This window comes from Acipenser ruthenus, chromosome 3 (genome assembly GCF_902713425.1).
Source record: "Acipenser ruthenus chromosome 3, fAciRut3.2 maternal haplotype, whole genome shotgun sequence".
In the NCBI taxonomy this organism is placed as follows: domain Eukaryota; kingdom Metazoa; phylum Chordata; class Actinopteri; order Acipenseriformes; family Acipenseridae; genus Acipenser; species Acipenser ruthenus.
The window spans coordinates 27445557-27471967 of NC_081191.1; the positions used below are offsets into that span (position 1 = coordinate 27445557).

At 40.9% G+C, this 26411-nt stretch overlaps 3 protein-coding genes across 5 annotated transcripts; 1 reads left to right on the top strand and 2 right to left on the bottom strand.

Moving 5' to 3' along the window:
- Positions 1-1905: 1905 nt before the first annotated feature.
- LOC117394862 (thioredoxin-like protein 4A) lies at positions 1906-4104 on the bottom strand. Its single transcript, XM_033993516.3, has 4 exons — positions 3925-4104; positions 2953-3128; positions 2695-2798; positions 1906-2221 (listed from the first exon to the last, which is right to left on the bottom strand). Exons 2-4 carry the CDS (start codon positions 3103-3105, stop codon positions 2050-2052), a joined length of 429 nt encoding a protein of 142 aa, XP_033849407.1. The 5' UTR covers positions 3106-3128; positions 3925-4104; the 3' UTR covers positions 1906-2049.
- Positions 4105-6695: 2591 nt separating this feature from the next.
- On the bottom strand, positions 6696-9095 carry LOC117394863 (thioredoxin-like protein 4A). Of its 2 annotated transcripts, none has more exons than XM_033993517.3 (4): positions 8922-9095; positions 8097-8272; positions 7762-7865; positions 6696-7260 (listed from the first exon to the last, which is right to left on the bottom strand). In XM_033993517.3, exons 2-4 carry the CDS (start codon positions 8247-8249, stop codon positions 7089-7091), a joined length of 429 nt encoding a protein of 142 aa, XP_033849408.1. In that variant the 5' UTR covers positions 8250-8272; positions 8922-9095; the 3' UTR covers positions 6696-7088. The 2 variants fall into 2 exon arrangements, with proteins under 2 accessions (XP_033849408.1, XP_058868738.1); XM_059012755.1 differs by lacking the exon at positions 8922-9095 and adding an exon at positions 8405-8547.
- A 1802-nt stretch (positions 9096-10897) lies between these two features.
- rbfa (ribosome binding factor A) lies at positions 10898-17876 on the top strand. Of its 2 annotated transcripts, XM_033992396.3 has the most exons (7): positions 10898-11266; positions 11705-11747; positions 12123-12305; positions 13421-13533; positions 13778-13862; positions 16913-16992; positions 17342-17876. In XM_033992396.3, exons 1-7 carry the CDS (start codon positions 11013-11015, stop codon positions 17679-17681), a joined length of 1098 nt encoding a protein of 365 aa, XP_033848287.3. In that variant the 5' UTR covers positions 10898-11012; the 3' UTR covers positions 17682-17876. The 2 variants fall into 2 exon arrangements, 1 of the variants encoding a protein (XP_033848287.3); XR_009315269.1 differs by lacking the exons at positions 10898-11266; positions 11705-11747; positions 12123-12305; positions 13421-13533; positions 13778-13862 and adding an exon at positions 13870-16542 and having other exon boundaries at positions 17342-17353.
- Positions 17877-26411: the final 8535 nt, after the last annotated feature.

Here is a 26411-nt window from a genome sequence, read left to right on the forward strand (position 1 = left end):
TGTGTTTGTATCAATCCATCAGGATGTTATAGTATGGCATCATTAGTGACCATGCCTATCTAGCTAGTTTAGTTAATTATGCTGTCCTGAGTGGCTGATCCAGTAAAGGCCCTTCTGTATGGTGTGCAGGGTGAATCGTGTGATTAGAAGCTTACTGGTTTTAAATCTGATTGTACTGAGTTGCTGATCTTGGCTGGAGGTCCACAAGGAGTGTTGTGTTGGTTTTGCACTTTAGTAGTTTGGGAAGGTCAAAGGAGTTCTGTTATGGAAACCCATTGTGTCTGTACAACCTATTGAAACAACAAATGTAACTTATTTTGATAGTGTGCATTTCTAATTCTGGTGCAAGTTAGTTTTAGATTTAGCCTGAAATATTGAAATCATGCCAAGCACAAAAGTGCAAATCCAGAATAATTACAAATATACTGTATTCTAATTCCACTCAATCAGTACGTTTACATGACAAAGTGTTTTACGAAAACTAATGTTTTCGGAAAACTGAATCAGAAAACTGATTTTCTTAAAACGTCACTTTTCTGTGTTTACATGATTAAGGATAGAAAGTCTAATTAGAATTCAGCTGTATACATGGATTGAAGTTTTCGGAAAACGCAGGATATTTTCGCATGCAAAGTACTGTAGTACCCTAAGTACGATTTGAACAGACCGGGCATTTTTTCTGCGATAGAACGGAGACCAATCCAATAACTCAAGTGCTTTATCGAAGTGTCCAGTATTAAATTCAAAGATTACTATCCTATACCTCTATTCAGATTCCCCACAATGTGCAATCAGCCTTTCCAACAGCTCATCCTGTTCTATATTACCAGTTTCTTTTGCAGACATTATTTTAAATTATCACATAACATGTGCTGCTTCAGTATGGGCTATTAAAAAAATACATACGGACAAATATTACTTTATCCCTAACTTATTATTATTTCTTAGCAGACAGCCTTATCCAGGATGACTTACAGTCGTAAACAAAAATATATTTCAAGAATCACAGTACAAGTATTAATACAATTAAGAACAAGATCAAATACAATGACTTCGGTTCTAGCAAATACAATGACAAAATACGATTCAACGGAGCAAATGGAACCATGCAGACTTGACTATGTGTTATTTCTGTTTTCTAAAACCACGTGCAGGAATGAAGGTCAAAGTTTGCACATGTGCAGTACGCTATCAGAATAAGTTTTCCGAAAAGTGCGTTTACATGATCTACATTTGGTTCGTTTTCGGAATTGAATCGGAAATTTCTAGGTGCTGTTTTCCAAAAACTGACCTAAGGAATATTCCGATACATTTTCCAAAAACTGTTTACAGGAATTAGTTTTCCGAAAAATATCGGAATTCTTATGCTCATGTAAACGCACTGAATGACTTTATGCCTATGTACCTGGTCTTTAAATGCAATGGATGTTTTTGCATGAAAGAAATGGTTTATCTACTGAAGCTTCTGTAGTTTATTCAGCCCCATAATATTAGAATATACAAGCATTTCATTTTCGGAAATCATTGCAAAGCTAAAAACCTACGTCTGAGAAAGTGAACATCAAATGTGTGGATGAAAGAAAATGTGTCACATCTGTCAATTTGACTAAGTAGGTTGAAATGATGATCAGGTAAGCTATAATAGTTTTATAACAAGGGTGTTTTGAAGACTGACAGATACAATATTTCCTTTAGGACAGATGTACAGTAATAGTGTACTACTTGAGATGAATAGTGAGGCAGCTGCAGAGAGGTAACATTCATAGAGATGAAACTGTTATAAAAGGTGCAGGTAATTTGGGGTGTCTCAGGAAATCATGTTCCATTATCCCTCTGTGCAAAACAGACCACAGTTGATACAAAACACTAGAGGACCTGTTAACAAACCAGTCATATGTGCCAAAATAGAATTAAGCCCAGTACTTTATTGTATTAAAAACAAACATTGGAAAATCTTAACATTCAGTTTAAAATATTATTTTTTTCTGTCCAGCTAAATGTGACATCAATGTTGAAAAAAGCTGGAACTCTGACAAGGACCCATTGGAATCAGTATCTGTATTTGGTAGAGTAGTCCTTCGGAGACACCACCAGACCTCGTCCTTTACGTGCCCCTCTATAAACTGTCTCTACAATGTCTATCATCTCATGATTGTCTTCCATTGTCCAGTTGATTTTGTTGTTGTTACCAGTGCCCAAATCTATCATGATATGTTTGTTCCTAAAGGAAAAAAACAAAACATGATCAGTGCATTTATAATTAAACCTTCAATAAAATGTTTAATTCCTACCATAACCACTAGGGAATTAGCAAGCCAAGTTTGGATAAGATAAAACACATTTTTAAACCTGATTTTGAATAGGGAGCCCCAACTGAAACTGAGGAAAAGGTCAACCACAAAAGAAGAAAATACTACTGGCCTGTCTCCAACCCCAACAGAAAGACCAGTTTTGAAAGTTAAATATACATGTTGATTTGTAAAAGTCTGAGTATTTTCTGGGCACCACTGTCAAGCTTTTCAGACCCCAGTTTGAGAATCACTAGCTGAGAGCTCTAAAGCACTGTAACCAGGTAGACGCTTTACCTACAGGCATGGGTTGAAGTCACGAGATCTTGGATACATGGGTGTCTTTTACACAAAATACAGCTTAGAGGAAAGAAAAAAAAAAAATCAAGAAACTAAATGAACTCACCTGAAAAAAAACATCACAGTGCAAGGGTCATACAATTCATACATCTTGTTAAAGTCTGGCACCTCTGTGATATCCACAAGATACATTACTGCAAAATTTTTCACCTAAAAAAAAAAAAAGTAAAAAAAAACAAAACACCACATTTGACTTTTGTTAAGTGTTGCATAGCACAAAAAAATATTATTGTGTTTCTAGTTCTTTAAAATGTTTGCATGACTTGTCTGATATCGTCTATGCCATACATAAATCCAGACTTACTTTTTCAGCAATACTGTACAATACTTCATCCATTTTCATACAGGTGGGATCCCAGTCATGGCCAAATCTAATCACCAGAACTCTATCTTCTTCTGACAGAATGGCCTGGTCCACCTGCCAGCCATTGTGGAGATGAGGCAACATGTACGACATCTTGAATAGATTCTGCTAGTTTTCTAAATGGGAAGATAAATTTAGTAAAGAAAAAAAAAAAAGTTTAGAAAATACAGCTTTTCTTAATTTATATTAAAATAAAATCACTTTCAGGGCAGATGACACAAAAATAACTAAATTCAATCAGCTGGTTTTACAGACCCTGATAAGCATTTCATAAGGTAGTCCACAATCAAGGTCCGTGAAACTAACAGGATATTGTGGTACATACATATTGATTGCAACCATTGCGCCCGATCATAATTGCAAAGCAGAAATCAGTAGGCCCATTCTGTCCTTAGCCTTGATTGTTCTGTCTTCCGCCGGCACCATTCCCGGGATGTGACACTTCATTTAACTAAACATCCTAGCTCCTAAACTAAATACATATCTTTTGTTAAATAATGACTATATTAATTTCTTTCGTCCAGCCATAATCAAACGTCAATGTAATTCCTCTAATTATACAAACATTATGTGTAAACAACTGTACCGTACCGTAATAATTTAAACACTACACTATTATTATTAATTTCTTAGCAGACGCACTTACCCAGGGCGACTTACAGTTGTATACAAAAAAACACATCAAGAATTACAGTACAATTAAGAGAAAAATGTACTACTTGAAATGCAAACCCAAATTACAGTATGTATTATTTAACTTGAGTTTTCTGGGTTTAGAATGTATATATTTAAATACATTTTCCAGTTGTAGCATTGACTGGTTAGTTTTTACTTTTGTTTTGTAAACGAAAAACAGACGCGGCCATTTGGACTAGGAAAAAAACAAGACAAAGAAGAAAAAAAAAGCCTTACCTTACAAAAGGAAAAGTTACGAGATAAAAACAAATCCAAAATCAAACACACAAATTTCCAGTAGAACCTCGTGGTTAGACTTCAAAAAAACATAAGCATCTTTCTTAAATGTCTACCACTTTAATTAATTGTGCGTACAACCAGCAAACCAGCCAGCCAAATATAAGCTGTCCTTTACGTCACTTCAAAGGGACGGGCACGTTTGTTTGGTACCGTATTAGCTTGAATATAAGCGCATTTATAAATACCTCGACGTTCAACCTTTATTCTGTAGTCTTTCTACTGTATTGTACTGGAATTCACTACAAAGGGGTGGAAAGTCGTGTGATTGCTGTATACATGAACCAGAAAGACATGTCATTCTGAACAAAATGAGACTCCCTCAGGACAACTGGCAATTGAATATTTAATTCTAAATGGTTCTAAATCTGGTTGAGCCAAGTTGCCTATATTGGCTGGAGGCCAACAGGAAGCGTTGCATTGCTTTTGCACTAATCATTTGGGAAGGGAAATCAGATGGAGAAAGTACACCTCATTGGGCTTCAGACTAGGTAATCGAAGATTAATGCTTATGGGGTCTGTGAAACCAGACTATAAATCATAAAGTTGAGCAAAGATTTAAATTATGATTGGACAAAAAAAATTCAGGTAGAACACAACTTTGTGTAAATGACCTATCCTTTACATGTACGAAATGCAAATGGTATCCCAGATAATGTATATGCCACATTTGCATCATGAAAGTGGTCTGTACAACTCAATCTTTTCTCATTCTAAATTCAAACTGGAGCTGCAGCCGGTTCCATCTGCAGTCTACAATCCAATCTGCAACCAGACATAATACCAAACTCAAAGGTCACGTGTATGTATCATTTTGTGTACTTGGTCTTTAAATGCAATGGATGCTTTTTTCACTAGAGATGCTTTGTCTGCTGAAGCTTCTGTATTAATTATTTCACCAACCTTTAGTATTTCCCTACCGGTACAATATATTCATAGCATTCGTGTTCAGACCATTTTTTTTTTCTGCAGTCAGATTTAAAACCCAGCTCTTGCGTCCAGCGTATTGGAGTCTTATTACATAATGTTTACCATTAGCATGAGTTGGAGAGATTAGGTTCTGCCAGCCTGAAATTCTAAATGGGGCTGACAGAGTGCCAATTGATGCTGAAGGAAATGAACAAGTCTATTAAAAAACTTTCCATCAAATCCAACATACATTGACAGAAGCCTCATTGTAAAAGAACACTCGGGAAGTCCTCTCTATCCTTGAAAGCAAGAAAGAAAAGTAATACAAAAAAAGTTTAATTCTGGAGAACAGGATTTGCTAAAGTTTTCCAACCCCAAATACTGGTATGCTGAAAGAATGATATGTAAAATCTAGAACAAATTTGAAAACAGCTTGCAGACAGATCAGGTCAAAGCAGTTCTGTTATGGAAACCCAGTGTGGCCTTACAATCTACTGAAACAACAAATGTAACTTATTTTGATAGTGTTCATTTCTAATTATGGTGCATGTCAGTTTTAGATTTAGTCTGAAATATTGAATTCATGCCATGAACAAAAGTGCAAATCCAGTATAATTACAAATATATACTGTATTCTAATGCCACTCAGAATGATTTTATGCCTGTGTACCTGGTCTTTAAATGTAATGGATGTTTTTGTTTTTTTTTCATGAAAGAGAAGCTTTGTCTACTGAAGCTTCTGTAGTTTATTTCAAAGGTTTATTCAGCCACATAATATTAGACCATACAAGTGCATCATTTTCAGAAATCACTGTAAAGCTAAAAACCTACCTCTGAGAAAGTGGACATCAAATATGTGGATGAAAGGAAATGTGACACAGCTTGAAACTGTGTAAAGGTGCAGGTCATTTTGGGTGTCTCAGAGGAAGTCTGATGTTCCATTAACCCTCTGTGCAAAACAGATTAATAATAGATGTTTACCTAAACAGATCACAGTTTATATAAAACACTACAGGGCCTGTGTAACAGGGGAGGTCTGTCCTGACTGTCTGGCGCATGCGGGGTACTGCAGGATGGGGGCAGCAGCCTCATAGATCCGCCTGCCAGTCATGGCAGTGACACAGAGAGGTGGGGAAGAGGGTGTGTTGGCTTCCCCTCTCTCTGAGTGGCTGAGAGGCGGGCCTTGGGGGATTGCTCGGCCCATAAGTACTGCGCTTGGTTATGCATTCGGGTGGCCATGACTGGGAATACCCAGAGACGCTAGCTGAGAAGACCAGTGTAAACACAGACCAGGCAGGAACGCCAGTGGTTGGAGCAAGCGACCACAATAGGCAAGCACGACTGAGGAAGCCAGCCAGCCCAGAGAAAGAAAATAGTAAAAATAATTGTTACGTATCCGAGGAAACGTGTATGAACAGAAGGGGAATCTTGGCCAACCCAGTGTATAGTGCATACCAGCATAGGACGACAACCCAAGCAGCACCTTTATTTTATAGTTTTATTACTGTGTTTTATTTTCCCTTTTCTTTCACCTTTTGTTATTTATTATTTCAGAGCACCTGTAAGTGCGCCAGTATTAACTGTTTACCAGTATTGGTATTTCTGTGGTCCTGTTTAACGTTGCCGGTATTCAAGGCCACGGACAACAGCGCCCTCTGCGGGCTAACAGAAAATACAGAAAATAATAAAACTGGGCACTAGTGCAGTGTTTTCAATTAAACCGTCTGTCTCCTGTGTTTGTCAGTGAATTACCCACCACCATTCCACAGCCTGTTAACATAAACCAGCCACACGTGCCAAAATATAATTAAACAAAGTATTTTACTGCATGAAAAACAAACATCGGAAAATCTTAACACAGCTTCTAGCAAGATGAACTTAAGTGTTACTTCTAAATCGGGGGATCACACTCCTAAATATGAAGGCTGTTTATTGTTTGAAAATGTTGGAACAGAAATTCACTTAAGCTATGTTAAAAAAAAAAAAGGCAACTTAGAGACAAAAGGAACAATTTATGACTTTACTGAGCCAACACCTTTGCCATTATTGTATCCAAAATACAAGCCAAAATGCTAATTTTCAAAAGGCATGAAAGAATTGTAAAACCAAAACAAACAAGAGTATTTTTTTTCTGTCCAGCTAAATGTGACATCAATGTTGAAAAAAGCTGGAACTCTGACAAGGACCCATTGGAATCAGTATCTGTATTTGGTAGAGTAGTCTTTCGGAGACACCACCAGACCTCGTCCTTTACGTGCCCCTCTATAAACTGTCTCTACAATGTCTATCATCTCATGATTGTCTTCCATTGTCCAGTTGATTTTGTTGTTGTTACCAGTGCCCAAATCTATCATGATGTGTTTGTTCCTAAAGGAAAAAAATAAAACATGATCAGTGCATTTATAATTAAACCTTCAATAAAAAATAAAAAGAAAATGTTTTTTAATTGAATGTTAAATTCCCACCATACCCACTAGGGAGTTATAAAGCCAAGTTTGGATAAGATAAAACAAACATTTTTAAACCTGATTTTGAATAGGGACCTCCAACTGAAAAACTGAGGAAAAGGTAAAACCACAAACAAGAAAATACTACTGGCTCATCTGCCACCCCAACAGAGAAAGACCACTTTACATGTTGATTTATAAGAGAAGTCTATGAGTATTTTCTGGGCACCGCTGTCAAGCTTTTCAGACCCTAGTTTGAGAATCACCAATTTAGAGGTCAAAAGTACTGTAACCAGGTATTAGCTTTACCTACAGGCATGGGTTGAAGTCGCTATACGTGTGTCTTTTACACAAAATACAGCTTTAGAAGAAAGAAATATTTACTTTTTTTTTTCTTAAACAAGAAACTAAATGAACTCACCTGAAAAAAAACATAACAGTGCAAGGGTCATACAATTCATACATCTTGTTAAAGTCTGGCACCTCTGTGATATCCACAAGATAAATTACTGCAAAATTTTTCACCTACAAAAAAAAAAAACTTTAATTTGACTTAAGTTCAAATTATTATGTAGCATAGAAAAATATATTATTCTGTTTATAGTTCTTTAAAGGCTGCAAAGTTTCTCTTAACTCCTGGACCTCTTTATTCTAGTAATATCAATTAAATTTGTTCCAGGGGGGGCTATTTTTCGCATGAAGTCTCAAATATCTGCTTTACATCGTCTATGCCATACATAAGTAATCCAGACATACTTTTTCAGCAATACTGTACAACACTTCATCCATTTTCATACAGGTGGGATCCCAGTCATGGCCAAATCTAATCACCAGAACTCTATCTTCTTCTGACAGAATGGCCTGGTCCACCTGCCAGCCATTGTGGAGATGAGGCAACATGTACGACATCTTGAATAGATTCTGCTAGTTTTCTAAATGGGAAGATACATGAAGTACAAAAGAAAAAGGATTAGCAAATATACTTTACTTAATTTATTAAAATAAATCACTTTTCAGGCAGATGACACAACAATAACTATATTCAATCAGCTGTTTTTACAGACCCCAATAAGCATTAGATAAGGTAGTCCACATTGCGCCCGGTCATAACAGAGACGAAATCAGTCGGCTACTTCCGGCCTTGGCCTAGAATGTTCTATCTTCCGCCAGCACTGTAATATGTACATTCCTGGGATTTGACATTCACTGAACTAAACACATACTTTTTTGTTAAATAATGACTAGTTTATCTTAATTTCTTTCGTCGTCATAATAAAACATCAATGTAATTCCTCGAGTTATACAAACATTATGTAAACAACTGTATCGTACCGTAATAATTTACACAGTATACATGTAAAAATGTACTGTTACTTGAAATGCAAAACCAAATTATCGTACGTATTATTTAACTTAAGTTTTCTGGATTATATATATATATATATATATATATATATATATATATATATATATATATAATGATTAATTTTCCAGTTGTAGCATGGATTGGTTAGTTTTATTTTTGTTTTGTCAACGAAATAGACGAGGCCATTTGGACTAGGAAAAAAACAAGACCCTTACCTTGCAAAAGGACAAGTTACGAGATAAAACAAATCCAAAATCAAATATACAAACGTTCAGAACAACTTCGTGAGTAGTCTACAATTTTTTTTGTATTAAATTTGTACCACTTTATTTGTGAACGCAACCAGCCAAGGTACGCTTTCCTTTACGTCATGTAAAAGGGACTGGCACGTTTGTTTGGCACCGTATTACCACAAATATAAGCGCATTTATAAATACATTGATGTTCACTTTTATTCTGAATTCTTTGTACTGCATACCGAAGTAGAATTATACTATTCTTTAAGCATATGGGTACGGTACACTTAACTCACACACTCAAAAACACAAAAATCTACCTAATTTCTCATCCTTGACCATTATTATATTAATTTAAAGAAGAAAAAAAAACAGAAATTTAAAAAAAAAATCTAAACTTATTTACAAAAATATAGTAAAACAAAATACAGCTGTACCGTTATAATACATACAACTGCAACTCTTATTGCTCTCGCACATCTTATTTTTTTATTCTTTATCCAAAAACCGGGAAAACTTCTTCAACAGAACTAATTGAACTAAATGCCATGTTACTCCTTCATTCACCTTACCTCATTTACAATTACTAACACCATTTATTTGTCTGTGCCACATCATATGTGACTTACACATAACCCCTAAACCTTACACCTACGCCCTAATCTTAACCTCTACCCCTAACCCTATCCCTAACCTCTACCTACCCCTACCCCTAAACCTAACCCATACAACTAACTCTGTCACTATCAAACTAACTCTGTCACTATCAAACTAACTCTGTCACTATCAAACTAACTCTGTTACTATTATTTCAACGTCGTTTGTTTTGCACCCTCTAGTGGCTACTACATCCGACGCTCACCGCCCTGAACTGAACGGTGATAGGCAGTAATGTTTTCACCTATATTTCATAAATAAATTCAAAATGTCTGTATTTTCCTTACTTTATTTTTCTTAAAATGACCTATTACAGCTTGACTGTATGAGTTAAGTGTACTGTAACCAAGCGTATACCTGTTTTCATTGCTGAAATTTCCACCTGAGATAAAAAAAAGAATGAAAACAAAATATTTATAGTAATACAAGTTAATATATATATATATATATATATATATATATATATATATATATATATATATATATATATACTGATTAGAGGAGAAACCTTAAAATGGAGCGAGGTAACCAGTGGAGTACTACATGGATCAGTATTAGGTCCTCTATTATTATTATTTGTTTATTTAGCAAACGCCTTTATCCAAGGCAACTTACAGAGACTAGGGTGTGTGAACTATGCATCAACTGCAGAGTCACTTACAACTACGTCTCACCCGAAAGACGGAGCACAAGGAGGTTAAGTGACTTGCTCAGGGTCACACAATGAGTCAGTGGCTGAGGTGGGATTTGAACCAGGGACCTTCTGGTTACAAGCCCCTTTAACCACTGGACCACATAGTCCACTGCTCTTCCTATTTTACATTAATGACTTAGATTCTGGTATAGTAAGGAAACACGTTAAATTTGCAGACGACACAAATGACGCTGGTGCTTGGTGAGCCAAGGACTCCCCAGCCGACCTAAACCCTCCCCGCCCGGGCAGCGCTTGGCCAATTGTGCGCCGCCCCCTGGGAACTCCCGTCCACGATCGGCAGTGGCATATCATGGATTAGGGCGCATCCTGATCTCCGGGCAACGAGATATGCGATGAGGCTGATAAATTAGCATTGTGAGATACTATTAGCATGCAAGTTCCCTATAGTTATAAAGTGTGGGAAAGTAAAGAGGGAGTACAGTATATAACAGATGGCAGAAAAGGGTAGGATGAAGGGACAAAAGGGAGAGGGTATTTTTTTTTCATGGTTTCAATGATGGTTTATTGGTACTCCCGTCCGATAGGCGGCGTTAGTAAGCCCTGATGATGGTCTTAATACGCTGATAAAGTAAGAGAACACGATTCAATCATCAGTCAATTGCTTTCGTTTGCAACGTGCTAGACATTACAAGTGGCTGAATAACATGTTTTAATATCTGTGTGCCTGTCAATTCAGACCATATTAAGCAGGCGATACAATGTTTGGATCAAAGGTTTGGTTTAGTGCCTGTAAATATTTAGTAGATCCGAAATGCGGTAGCAGGACAGTGGCTAAGAATCTGATCGCCGAACACCCAAGGGAATATAATTATCAGGTTCTGAGGAATTACGTAAAAACTGAACATTGTTTGAATAAACTTCAATTTAACCATGTCCAGAAAAGCAACATTCACACGTCCTGCATTCAGTGTGGAAACAACAAATTATTTAAAAAGTTTGCCTCAAAAACAAAGTAAGTCCAGTAATTGAATAGCGATGCATGTTGATGGCCAGGTTTATTATCTGCACCAACGACAATGTGTGTAATTTGTAAGGACAGCGACTGTACCGTTGTCCAAGATGAGTTACTAAAGCTGTCGACACAGTGTATTGAGAATGTTGTCTCGCTTCAACCCTATGCAGTATCATGACGATGAAAATACCAAACATTTTAAGCCTGAAGTCCTTTCTTTTCAAAGATACATGTTGCAGATACTGAACACTTTCAAATTGAGGTCTTTTCCATTAAGTTCAAGTATTCTAGAAATGTACGTATTTAAGATCCGTTTTCCATACAAAAAAATTAAACCTATTATTTGCCGAGTTTACGAAAAATAGAATCCAGTAACACATGTATTTTTCATAAAACATCATATAATAACGTATATATTTTAAACCGGTTTACTTGCAGAAAGAAGTTTTGGTACGAAAGCCCAACCCTTGGATCTAAACTGGTTAGTTGATTTAAACTTAACTTGTTTGCTGTTGTGTTTTAAAGTCACATCATATTTAGTAGATACACTTACATGGATTTTTTTGTTATATGTGTAGAAAAAACAAGTATTGCCATACAATAAGAAGAGGCGAAGGGAATTCAGTTTTCAAGAGTTATTGAACATGCTCTCCATATACTGTAGATCAAACCACAGAATTAAAATGGTCTGGGTGTTATTTGTACAAGTTCTTATTTATATAACTGTCCGGAATATGCATGTCACAAAATGTTCAGCTAATACCTGCATTGCTTTTGTAATTGTATGGTATTACATGTGTCTAAATTTATGCGTGGCATATGTACTGCATGTTACTTGCATTTCCTGGTGTCTTAGATGTGCAAACCATCCAGTTTGGAGGCCGTTTTGAAGCGTACATCATCACCCCAGAAAGGCAGCAGAGAAGACAGTATCCGTATGAGAACTCTGAACACCATCCTGTACAAGGCAATCACAGACCTGATAAGCACTTATGAAGTTAGTCCACAACTTTATGACCTTGGAGTTGAAATTTCAAAGGCAAGTAAAATATACAGTGTACGTTTAATGTTTTTCATATTTTGGGGTTACATGTCATTGCTTATGGAAGACGCTGGATAAGCAACACTATTTATTGTTAGAGCAGGGATAGGACAAGGTAATGTTATCTTCCTCTCATTGCCCTGCTAGCTGCCTCATGGCTGCCTGGGTGTGGCCATCCTCTCAGGGGGTAAGGCAGGTGCTTCTGTATTATTATTATTATTATTATTATTATTATTATTATTATTATTTATTTCTTAGCAGACGCCCTTACCCTGGGTGACTTACAGTTGTAGACAAAAAAATACATATCAAGAATTACAGTACAATTAAGAGCAAGATTTAAGTGACTTCAGACCTTCAGAGCAAATACAAAACACAGTACAATTTGATATAGGGGCAGTTCAAGAGCAGATAACAGTGTTGATAGTTACATCAGGGTTGGATACGAGTGCAAGTGAAATACAAAATACTACAGATTGGGTTAAGTGCAGGATTAAATACAGTAAAATAGGGAAAAGATAAGTGCATTAAAGGCAGAGTGCTATATTGTCCAGAAGGGAAGAGTTGAGTTTTACAGGTGTTATTTGAAGAGGTGTGTCTTGAGGAGGTGTCGGAAAGTGGTCAGGGACTGGGAAGTCCTGACATCCATAGGAAGGTCGTTCCACCACTACGGGTCGAGGGTGGAGAAGGAGCAGGCTCTGGGGGCAGTGGAACGTAGAGGAAGTACAGCCAGTCTTCTAGTGCAGGTGGAGCGGAGAGGTCGGGTGGGGGTGTAGGGAGAGATGAGGGTCTGGAGGTAGCTGGGTGCAGTCTGGTCAAGGCATCCGTAGCTGAGTACAAGAGTCTTGAACTGGATGTGAGCGGTGATCGGGAGCCAGTGGAGTTAGCAGAGCAGTGGAGACATTTTTAAGGATGAAAAACAAAAACTTTTGTTGAAGCTAATATGCTCAGCTCACGAGGAACAACCATGGTCCAGAGGTTCCATGGCAAAGGGCACAATATGGTACTTTATTTCTGTATTGCACTACATGTATGTTGTGTTTTTGCGCAGCTTTCATTACTCTGACTTTCACTAATAATGCTTAGGATTTTTATTTTCTTTCACTATCAAGGTTTCTCTGCCGTTGGATTTCTCCTCCTGCCGTGTGTACTGGAAGATAAGTGGGAAGTCTGAGAAAGATGATTTAATTCAGCAAGTTCTGGAAAAGAGTGCCCCTCGCATAAGGTAATTACTAGGTTTTGCTCATACAACAAATCATTTTATTTACAAGCAAGGCATGTTTCAGTAAGGCAGGGTGACATTGATTTGAGGCACCCCCTAATGGCTGTATTGTGTTGTACATTCAGATACATTTGTAATTGAAGTAAATGTCAGTGGTTCTGAAGTAAATAAATACATTTTGGGTAGGAACCTTACGTTGCTTTTCTACCTTTTCATTATTTTGTTTTTAATTTCTCTCTTTTTATAGATATCTTCTCATCACTCGCCAAGTCCTTGGCAGTGTCCCCCCTGTGACATTTATTAAAGACAAACAATATGCAGCAATATCAGAGGTAGGTTGAAAAAAGAGAATAAAATAAAGTTCCCTTATTTTAATGACCTAAACGGTGAGGTGTTTGATAATAAGTGAAGTACAAGTCCTTCACTCGTATCCTGACCCCAGCCTGCTTATTCTCTTGGAATGTGGTTATCTCCTAGTACACTTGATGCATTAATTATGCACTACAACATATAGCAGAGGCACATTTGACAGGAATTTGTCAAAACCAATCATCCCACAAACTGTGAATGGAGTGGCTTACTTTTCCTAAACACCTAATTGTTTAATTTGATTAGTTATGTATGGGCATTTCCTATGATATACTTAGGCCATAACTACTGACCATAGGAAATGCTTGTTGGGATAATGCTCAAATGAGTGAGTCAAATCCTAGACCAAGTTGAGGATGTTATACTACAATAGTAAAGGCTGTTCTCCAAGTCTTCAAGCATCCTTAAGTTACAGCTACTATATGACAAGAGGGACTTGGGCTTTCTTTTAAATCCTGATTTAATTAATTTTTAATTTCTTTTTAAAGTCAGGTCAGTGCCACTCGGCTCTGAGTTTGACTTAAACTGCATCGGTTCTTTGGCAGGATTTGGAATCCCATTAAAGTGAACTGCAGACAGATTGTTATATAATTTAATGTGTTATTTATTGTAATATAGCGGGTTGTGAGAGACGGCAGGGAGGGGGTTAACCTCCCTGCAAGGAAAAAAAAACATGTGGGAATGCACCGTTTTGTGTTGCTTTATTGTTTTGTTTATTGTTTAATTGTTTTATTATTAATTGTCTTCCGCACCTGGGCGTTATTAGAAATTAAGCCCAGGTGCGGGAGTTTAAAAGGAGAACAAGCAGTCTGCTCGGGGCTGCTGAGTGGAAGGAGGCAGTAGGTGCGCTGTCTCCGAGTAGCCAAGAGAAGAGAAAGTAAGTGCTGTTTAAACCAGTGTGTTTGTGAAGACGGGTAAACAGCTTAGCTGTCCCGCGTTAGTCAGGGTGTTTCCTATAAGTCGAGTTAGTGCTCAAGAAGAGCTAGGTGTTATTTTGATTTGGTGTATTTTGTTTGTTCCTGTTTATTAAAAAAATTGCGCAAACGCGCTTTAAAAAATCCATTTCTGTGTGCCGGGTCCATTCTTAAAGGGGCAACGAACTCAAGTGGGTACGAACCTTTTACATTTGGTGGCAGAAAGTGTGGGCGCCCCTAAGACCCAGAAAAATGGATTTTCAAGAACTGATCGAGAAGATCAAAAGAAATACAGCTGCTCAGGAAGAGCAAAACAAGAAGTGGAGAGTGGAGCTAGGGCTACCGGAGCCAGAGCCTACAGAGCTGGACCGGCTGCTCCAGAAATGGGAGGTAGAGCAGCCGTCCCGAGTGCCAGAAGGGGAGGAGCTGCCGCTGCCAGAGCCCATAGGGGAGGAGCTGCCGCTGCCGGAGCCCAGTGGGGAGGAGCTGCCGCTGCCAGAGCCCAGAGGGGAGGAGCTGCCGCTGCCAGAGCCCAGAGGGGAGGAGCTGCCGCTGCCAGAGCCCAGAGGGGAGGAGCTGCCGCTGCCAGAGCCCAGAGGGGAGGAGCTGCCGCTGCCAGAGCCCAGAGGGGAGGAGCTGCCGCTGCCAGAGCCCAGAGGGGAGGAGCTGCCGCTGCCGGAGTCCAGAGGGGAGGAGCTGCCGCTGCCGGAGCCCAGAGGGGAGGAGCTGCCGCTGCCGGAGCCCAGAGGGGAGGAGCTGCCGCTGCCAGAGCCCAGAGGGGAGGAGCTGCCGCTGCCAGAGCCCAGAGGGGAGGAGCTGCCGCTGCCAGAGCCCAGAGGGGAGGAGCTGCCGCTGCCAGAGCCCAGAGGGGAGGAGCTGCCGCTTCCGGAGCCTAGGGAGGAGGTGTCGAGCGTACCTACACCACAGCCCCGACCACCACCCCTACGGTCCAGTCCGGTGTCGCTGCGTCCAGTCCCTCACCCCTTGCTCCTGGACACCCTGTCGGTTAGCCTGGACCTCCCTTCACTTGACCTGGAGCCCAGGAGTCGGCAGGATCGGGCACAGTTCTCCACCTGGTCCCCTGCTCCGCTCCTCCCGGACATTAAGACGTCGCTGTGCTGCTCCCAGACGTCGCGTACGCTCCCCCTGGTCGCTGCGTCGCTCCCCCTTGCTGACCGGACGTCGCTGCACTGGGTCCCAGCTGCAGACCTCTGCCCGCTACTGCAGCCTCCAGTGCCCCGGTTGTCGTGCCGGTCGCCCCTGACAAACCGGTGGGGTCCCTTGTCGCCGGTGCGCGGTCCCTACCTGGCTGACCCAGGACGTGGACCGATCCACCCTCGAGTTCGCCCGTGGAGGAGGGCGAAAATGGACATTTATGGACTCGAGGGTGGGTGGTTATGTTTTAGGGGAGGAGGTGGCCGTCTCATGGCCGGTGTCTTGGAAAGACAAGGGGGGGGAAATGTAATATAGCGGGTTGTGAGAGACGGCAGGGAGGGGGTTAACCTCCCTGCAAGGAAAAAAAAACATGTGGGAATGCACCGTTTTGTGTTGCTTTATTGTTTTGTTTATTGTTTAATTGTTTTATTATTAATTGTCTTCCGCACCTGGGCGTTATTAGAAATTAAGCCCAGGTGCGGGAGTTTAAAAGGAGAACAAGCAGTCTGCTCGGGGCTGCTGAGTGGAAGGAGGCAGTAGGTGCGCTGTCTCCGAGTAGCCAAGAGAAGAGAAAGTAAGTGCTGTTTAAACCAGTGTGTTTGTGAAGACGGGTAAACAGCTTAGCTGTCCCGCGTTAGTCAGGGTGTTTCCTATAAGTCGAGTTAGTGCTCAAGAAGAGCTAGGTGTTATTTTGATTTGGTGTATTTTGTTTGTTCCTGTTTATTAAAAAAATTGCGCAAACGCGCTTTAAAAAATCCATTTCTGTGTGCCGGGTCCATTCTTAAAGGGGCAACGAACTCAAGTGGGTACGAACCTTTTACATTATATATTTGGCAGGTCCTGACTTGGATGTTTTTCATTTATTTTATAGTTTGCTGTAGGTAGTTGAACTGGAATTATCCAGCTGTATGGTTTATAATTGTCATAACTGTTTCTTTCTTAAGGTTGAAAAATTGTTGGAGGCTGCTGACTTTGGGCCACAAGAGAGCACAGGGGATTCTGTTTCAGTCGTGAATGATCGGAGGTAAGCAGACTGGCAGTTGTACTGACGTGATGACATATACATATGCTGGCTAATATAGGTTATATTTTGGAAATTTGCATGAACATTTGTTAAAAGAAATGGTTCCACATGCTGGAACATACTGCAGGCCAACATACCAACGCCTGCTATACTGTTGTGGTGAAGGCTATACTTGGGAACCACTTATTTAATGTTAATGAAACTGTGCTTGGGCATTTGCTATGAGATGCTATTCGACATTATGTGGTTGTAGGTGAGTGCACAGTATAGAACCCTGTAATGTGTTGTTTATATAGTTGGCGGGATATGGTTTTTAGTTGTTTAAAAACCTTTAACTTTCCTCCTGTAGAGAAACTTCAACCTCATCAAACCTGTTTGGAATCGACCATGAAGCACTGAACAGACAAATCATGGAGCACAAGAAGAGATCCACAGAAAAGCTCACAGAGCCTATAGACTCCAGCTTAACAGAGCAGCAGCAGGAGTTTCTGGCAGAGATGAGGAAAAAGAAGACCATAAAGAAAAAGAAAGCCAAGTACAACTTTGATGATGATATCACCCCTGAGACATACCTGCTGGAGAAATCCAATCAAGAAGAGTATACTGAAGAGAGGGACCAGCTAGAGGACCAGCTGGACGAATCAGAGGTTAAAGAAATGATGGCACAGGAAGACCCGCAAACACGATAGTGCTTGATCTGTACAATGCCTGGACATTTTCATGCAATGTATGTAGCTAGAGCTGTATATCATTGTTATTCACAGGTTCCGTGTACTTGCTGTCACTTCACAACAAAATATTTTCCTAAATCTTACCTGCTCTACACTTGAATTTACTATATCTGTCTCAAATGGGAAGTTTTGAAATAAACACATCATAGCAAACATGTGTTTTTATTTTTAAAAACAGGACATCTGGTACTACACTGGATGAAAGAAAGTTTGCTCAGTTTGCTTGCCTAGCCTGTCAGGAGATCTGTTACCCTTGCAATTCATAATTCAGTTCACCTCAGTAGTGTCTTCATGGTCAAGTCATCTTACTGGCTGAGAGCATGTCAGTCAGTAGGGGAATCAGCTGGTTGGTTACTAACAGAAAAGGAGACCCTTAAGGGGTGGGTACAAATTCACTCCGGACCAAGACATTTCATCTGGAGATTTATTTAACTTAGTATAGTTCCACATAGCAGGTTTTAAAACAAAAATACTGTTTTCTAAAACGGTATCTTTCAGAACTACACATTTTAGACCTACACTGTGAATGGATGTGCATGGTGTGGAATTATTTTTAGGGGTGCAGAGTGTTGCAGGGGAACAGGTTACACATTAAACTGACACTTTTTGAATTTTGATTCAAGCTAAGCCATCTCGATAAGGACATTTCTAAATAAATGTTTAAGCAAATTCACTGTGTTTATTATTGCATGCATTTATATTTTTCCTCAGTTCAAAGTTAATCGAATTGGGCCCTAAATCTTAGTTTAAACAAGATACAGAATTAAATTGAGAAAACAAGTATGTACAATAATGTACGATGAATAATTATCATTTTTGGGAAAATCATTTAGAAGAAATGCACCAAAAGGGTTAGTTCTGAAAGGTCGCATTTTGTTAAGTTACTGGTAGCTGTAAATTGTAAATAAAAAGTTTACATTATTTCTGTCACTCTTAAGGGCTTACTTAGAACTAGAACAAAATATATAGGTGCATGGTAAAGAGACCTTCATTTAAAATTCTCTGTTATGTATTCATATCTAAATTCATATTCATATCTTGCTCTTATTGTATGACTTGTATTGTAACACTTGAATGTATTTGTATTTGCTTGCGATTGTCGCCCTGGATAAGGGCGTCTGCTAAGAAATAAATAATAATATATATATATATATATATATATATATATATATATATATATATATATATATATATATACACAGTACTGTGCAAAAGTTTTAGGCAGGTGTGAAAAAATGCTGTAAAGTAAGAATGCTTTCAAAAATAGACATGTTAATAGTTTATATTTATCAATTAACAAAATGCAAAGTGAGTGAACAGAAGAAAAATCTACATCAAATCAATATTTGGTGTGACCACCCTTTGCCTTTAAAACAGCATCAATTCTTCTAGGTACACTTGAACACAGTTTTTGAAGGAACTAGGCAGGTAGGTTGGCCCAAACATCTTGGAGAACTAACCACAGTTCTTCTGTGGATTTAGGCAGCCTCAGTTGCTTCTCTCTCTTCATGTAATCCCAGACAGACTCGATGATGTTGAGATCAGGGCTCTGTGGGGGCCATACCATCACTTCCAGGACTCCTTGTTGTTCTTTACGCTGAAGATAGTTCTTAATGACTTTCGCTGTATGTTTGGGGTCGTTGTCATGCTGCAGAATAAATTTGGGGCCAATCAGATGCCTCCCTGATGGTATTGCATGATGGATAAGTATCTGCCTGTACTTCTCAGCATTGAGGAGACCATTAATTCTGACCAAATCCCCAACTCCATTTGCAGAAATGCAGCCCCAAACTTGCAAGGAACCTCCACCATGCTTCACTGTTGCCTGCAGACACTCATTCGTGTACCGCTCTCCAGCCCTTCGGCAAACAAACTGCCTTCTGCTACAGCCAAATATTCAGTCCAGAGCACCTGCTGCCATTTTTCTGCACCCCAGTTCCTGTGTTTTCGTGCATAGTTGAGTCGCTTGGCCTTGTTTCCACGTCGGAGGTATGGCTTTTTGGCCGCAAGTCTTCCATGAAGGCCACTTCTGACCAGACTTCTCTGGACAGTAGATGGGTGTACCAGGGTCCCACTGTTTTCTGCCAATTCTGAGCTGATGGCACTGCTGGACATCTTCCGATTTCATCAGCTGCAGTAAGTTTCCTTGGCCGACCACTGCGTCTACGGTCCTCAACGTTGCCCGCTTCTTTGTGCTTCTTCAAAAGAGCTTGGACAGCACATCTGGAAACCCCTGTCTGCCTTGAAATTTCTGCCTGGGAGAGACCTTGCTGATGCAGTATAACTACCTTGTGTCTTGTTGCTGTGCTCAGTCTTGCCAAGGTGTATGACTTTTGACAGTAAACTGTCTTCAGCAACCTCACCTTGTTAGCTGAGTCTGGCTGTTCCTCACCCAGTTTTATTCCTCCTACACAGCTGTTTCTGTTTCAGTTAATGATTGTGTTTCAACCTACATATTGAATTGATGATCATTAGCACCTGTTTGGTATAATTGTTTAATCATACACCTGACTATATGCCTACAAAATCCCTGACTTTGTGCAAGTGTACCTAGAAGAATTGATGCTGTTTTGAAGGCAAAGGGTGGTCACACCAAACATGGATTTGATTTAGATTTTTCTTCTGTTCACTCACTTTGCATTTAGTTAATTGATAAATATAATCTATTAACATGTCTATTTTTGAAAGCATTCTTACTTTACAGCATTTTTTCACACCTGCCTAAAACTTTTGCACAGTACTGTATATATATATATATATATATATATATATATATATATATATATATATATATATATATATATATATATATATATTATTTTGGTTTAAAACAGTGCAAACTATCTCAAATATGTCTCAAGTAAACTAATAACACTGGTTTATCCTGGTCAGTTCTAGTTCAAAAGACTCCACTGTTGGTTTAAGAAAAGAAAAAAAAAAAGTTAAGTCCAAGTTTTATAAACTTTGAAAGTCCATCAATTGTGTCTACAAGCATGAATCTAGTTGCTGTTAAACACAAAGTTTACTGGTGTCTTGCTGTTTATACTGCATGTATATACTGTAAAGCCCCAAGCTTCATGAATTTGATTTATTTTGGACTACATAGATATCAATGGTTTTTAATTGTGCAAGCACTGCCAGAACATCAACCAACATGGTCGCAGACAAACGTGTTGGCACTGTACGCTACTAAAATTCAAGATAACAGCTTAAGGACAAGCATTCAGTAAATTTTAACCAATTTTTAATATAACAGAAAACAAAACACACAATTTCTAGTAATTTAACAAATATTAAAAATAACAATTATTTCATTTAAAGTATTTGTTCATGACAAAAGTATTGGCACCCCTGCTTCAGTATTTTGTGTGTCCTCTTTTTGCTTTTATTATGGCTTTTAGATGTTTATGATAATTCACCAGTATGTAATCTGGGCCCATTCTGTCTTGTGTATTTCCTTCAGCTCTGACAGATTGCAAACACAATGCTTGGCTACATCTTTTTTCACTTCAGTCCAAAACATTTCTATTGGATTGAGGTCTGGTGATTGTGAAGGCCATTCCACAACTTTTATCTTTGTTTTCTTCAAGAACTCCAGAGTTGACTTAGCCGTATGCTTTGGGTCGTTGTTGTGTTGGAAGATAAACTGTCTGCCAAAGCTTACAAGCAGATGGTATCGTTGTACGTTGTAGAATGTTTTGATACATGGCTGCATGAATGTCTCCAGTTCCTGAACTGTTAAAATACCCCCATATCATGATTGAACCTCCATGTTTAACTGTAGCTTCACGGGGCGGGAGCTGGGGCGAAGGAAAAGGCAGAAGCAGCAGAAGGAGCAGTTAGTAGGATAGAAAGATGGTCGCTGACTGAGGGCGGCAATGCCGACACATCCCAGGGGCAGAGGACCCAGCATACCGAAGACAGGACAGAAAAGGTGGTCGCTGACTGAGGGAGGTGATGCCGACACATTCCAGGGGATGAGGGCCCAGCATACCGGAGACAGGATAGAAAAAGTGGTCGCTGACTGAGGGCGGCGATGCCGACGCATCCCAGGGGCAGAGGACCCAGCATACCGAAAACACATACGAGGGTTACGACTCGGAGAGCCGCCACTCGAGAGGAAGTCGGTCCCGGATGAGCGGGACACGAAAGGAGATGAGAGAGAGAGGTACCCAGCGTCTGAGACTGTAAGGGGCGCTCGTTAAACCCCTGATTGGCCGAGACGTCACGCTGCCTGGGACCTGAAATAAGGACAAAGCATAGAGGTTAGTATGGGACTCAAGCACGAGGGCCACGTCCTGAAAGAAAGGCAGAATTGAACAGAGCCTCGAGTGAGGCAAGATAAGAGCAGGAACTGCGACAGGACAGGGTATGGCCGGGGGTCCGCTCTGACTCACATGGTGAGAACCCCACTGAAGGTAAGGGAGGTGGATGCCTAACCCTGAGGTCGGGGAAGTGAGACTCACTTGCCCCCCAAAGGATGGACCCCCGGCACCTCACGAAATCTCCCACACCGTGAGACAAACAAAGACAGCCATGCCAATGCATAACATAGACACAAGACCAGAAGGACAAACGAGACAAACAGAGGGAGGTTAGTGGATATATTAGTAGGATGTGATTATGTGTATACCTGCCACTCAGTGGAGAGGAAAAAACCCCTTGAGGCCAATTAGGGGAAAACCTCTGGTGGCCCCGGCGGTCAGGTAGCCCCCATTCCAGGCATACTAGCGATTTTAAAATGGGCTACAACTATATCGGAGGGAGATGAATGAACATAGGAGTACTGCAGAAGAGGACCAGCACCCCATGGTCTTGATCAGGCTGTGGATGATGCTGGCCCTTGCGGCGGAGGTAGCTGTGCCTATACGAAATGAGTGGGGAGTATAAAGCTGAGGAGGGAGGCCTGTTCTGGAGAGGAGGGTGGAGAGGTGGGCTGAGAACCAGTGATGAGTGATAATGGAGTGAGAAGAATCAATGAATAGAGGGTCCAGGGGGGGAGGGTTTCCTTATGGAGAGATATCTTGACATTGCTGAGAAAGGGCAGATAGAAGATTCAATCCTTGAGAGCTGAATGAACTGACCGCGCCGGAGTTGATCTGTCTTTGAGGTACGCAGCCGGATTATGAAGTAGGAATTGGAAATACAAGAGAGGTCACATAAACGAATACCCGCTGCGGGGAAACTAGAAGCTGAAGGAACTGTGAATTCTGAGACTCTGAGGAAACCGAAGAAGGCTGTTAGGCAGATGGTCTCCATGAGGAGATCTTCGTAGGGGGAGAAGCAACCTTTCCGAAGAGTAGAGATGAGTGAATGGAGAATGTCTGTTGATATGGGCAGGCGGGAAGGTGCAGCAGGGGGGGAACTTTTGAAGATTCTGCGGAGAGTCAGACGAACTACTGGTATGGAGAGAATGGTGGGAGATGATGCGGTAGTGATATTGGATTCCTGAAATGTAAGATTTAATGGATGCTGGGGAGAGATGGAGAGATTCCTTAGCATGGAAATTGAAGGCCAGGATCCAGTCTTGATTGAAGGGAATAGGGTGGATATGATTATGAGCGCAGAAGGTTAAGAATGCTGACCAAGCTGTAGAATAAGAAGCTCTTGAAGAAGGGGCGAGGGCTGTAGACATGTAGTTTTGAGTAGATTGAAGGAGATTGCAAAGGGTAAGATTCAGTCTAAAAGCATCTGATGAAACTGTGGGATCTGAAGGGGGTTTGGGGAAGCAGACGGGACCAGCTGACGGAACTTGGATACCTTCAGGCGAGAGAGAGCATCAGCAGAATTATTATGGGTACCAGGAAGATGGTGGGCTTGTATTAAGAAGTTGAGAGATACGGAAGACCATATGAGACGACGGAGCAAGCGTATAATGAGAGGGGATGAAGAACGTCCTTTGTTGATGATGTACACTGTGGGTTTGTTATCACTGAAGAAAAGGATTGATTTCCTTGACCATTGGTGACCCCAGAGGACAGCGGCTACTACGATTGGATATATTTCTAGGAGAGCAGTGGATTTCTCTTGAGGGGGAAGAAGCTGAATTTCAGGGTGCCAAGTGCTGGAGAACCATTCAGATGAGAGGAACCCGCCAAATCCGATGGATGAGGCGTCAGTGAAGAGGGCAAGATCGTGAGGGGCTGAAATGAAGTTATCATAAAATAAAGAGAGACCGTTCCAGTTAGTAAGGAGAGTGATCCACATTTTTATATCTTTTCTGGCTTTGGCTGAGATTTTGACGTATGAATTCATATTCTTGGCAGTTGATGAGAGGGCTAGAAGTGAGATAAATGTTCTGCCCTGAGGAATGATGCGGATGGCAAAATTAAAATGACAGAGGACAGACAGGAGGTCCCGCTTCTTAATGAAAGAGGAGATCTGAAAACTGTTGATGAGTGAGAGAATACGTTGGAGTTTGGCAGGGGGCAGGCTGGCTTTGAATTTCACAGTATCTAGAGTAATCCCGAGGAATTCCAGAAAGTTGACAGGGCCGATGGTTTTCTCTTGAGAAAGGGGGACACCAACTAAGGAGAAGAGGGCCTTAAGCTGATTAATTGCTTGGGCTGGAGGATCTGAAGGGGCGGAAATAAGGAAGTCGTCCATTAGATGAAGGAGGAAGGGAACATGATAGGTGTTGAGCAAAATCCAGCAGAGGGCTTCTGATAAGGAATCGAATATTTTTGGGCTACTGCGGCAACCGAAGGTGAGCTGGGTGGAGAAATAGAACTTGTCTGCCCAGCACTCCAAAAAGGTGACGAAGGGAAGGATGAATAGGCATGACCTTAAATGCATCAGAGATATCGGCTTTGGCAAGCCAGGCTCCGTGACCTGCAATTTTGATGGAATGAATGGCGTCCAAGAGCTTTATGAAGTGAAGAGCGAACTCCTCGCTTGAAATGAGGGAATTGATGCTGCATGTGTAACCGCCCAGAGGAGCAGATAGGTCAATGATAAGACGTTTCTTGCCAGAATACTTGCGGGTAGCGATGCCTATGGGATTAATGCGAAAGGTAGTGAAGGGAGGTGCTGCAAAGGGACCGACCATGAAGCCTTTGTCAACTTCGGCTTGGATGAGGGAACTGACGATTTGTGGCTCTGCTATGGCAGAATGGAGGTTTTGACAGATGTGAGACTCAGAAGGGATGTGAAGAAGCCATTTGTAAGTCCGTTAATTAGATAGGAGACGAACGGCTTGTCAGGATGATTATGAAGCGCCTTAACGAGAGCTGGAACGTTGATAGGAGTAAAAACCTGAAGCAGCTTTGATTGTCACTTAGTTGTAAGAGGACATATGGACCGGGAGTGGGCGTCATTACAGAAGCTGCAGTCATGGACGTTCTCGCAGAGACGGTTGAAGCAGACGGAAGAATTAAAATTATTACATATTTGCCTGCTGCCTGAAAACTTGATGGGACGGCCATAGATATCTTGGGCTTGAGATCTGGTGGGCGGAACTGAAGCATGGATGGAAGCAGGGGCAAGCGGTCTTGAACTGGGAAGAGAAGGCAAGGGACGAGGAATGGGTTGAAGTGAACTAGCTGCTACTTTAGGGCATAAGTGAGAGGAGTGCGCTGTGGAGGTGCATGCACTGCAGGCGTTGGCACGAATTCCACTGAAGATGCGGGTGAAAAGATTTGGGTCGGAACGGGACCAGTCCACGATACGGTTGTCAGCTGAGAGGGTGGCAGCAGCTTTGGCTGAGAAAGCGCGGTGGTATTGATAGAACAAGGTGCCCCCATAGCGCACAGACAATTCAACAACCAGGAAGAGATACTGATTTAGCTCCTCTAATCTGTGTGGATAAACAGAACAGAGAATGTCACGATAGATGGAGAAAGCAAGGACGAATTCCCCCACGGAAAGGCTTTTTTGAAGACGTGGGTCGTGGAACTTTAGAGTGACTGAAACGTCTCCACAGTCAACCACTCTGTGATCCAATAACTCAGACGAGGCAATGAGAATGGAAACGAGATTAATGTCCTTGTCTTCAATAATTTGCTTCCTAATTTTTGGAGAAATAGAATGGCTGGTAATAGCACGGGGAGAAGAGAAACCTGCTGCAGTGGCTGAGGAGAGGTTGAACTCTGGAAGAGCAACAGGGGGTACTAAAGAGGATGTACCTGAAGTATAAGCAGGAGTGGAACTGAAGGCAGGTGGAGCCGGAGAAGGATTCTCCAGTTTGTCAAGACGGGCGCTGAGGGCTAGCTGAGAGTCTATAATGGGCTGGAGCAGAGTTTGCAGCTGATTAAATGTGACCTGATGGGTGCTGCTGGTGGAGGGGATGAGCGAAGTGAGTGACTGCGGCAGCAGATGCTGTGGATGCGCTGACTGCGCTGGCAGGGGGAGCTGGGCTGCGTGAGCAGGGTCTTGTGTATGCGCAGCAGGAACAGAAGCTGTGAGAGTAGCAGAAGTGGAGGGCCTGACGGCCGAAGCTTGCAGGCGGGGAGGAAGAATCGGCTCAGCTGACAAAGCTTCACAATAAGTAAGAAATAAAGACATGCGATCTCCGCCAGCGGAGATGGGAATGGACTTCTCAAAAAGAAATTTCAGTAGCTTAGGTGTCGTCCAATCTTTATAGTGGAGCTGTGCTGAAGGCTTTTCCATTAGTAAGCAGGTACGCTTGCAGGTATTTAATTGTTTGAAACAATAATCTTCGTAGGAATTATTATTATATATATATTATTA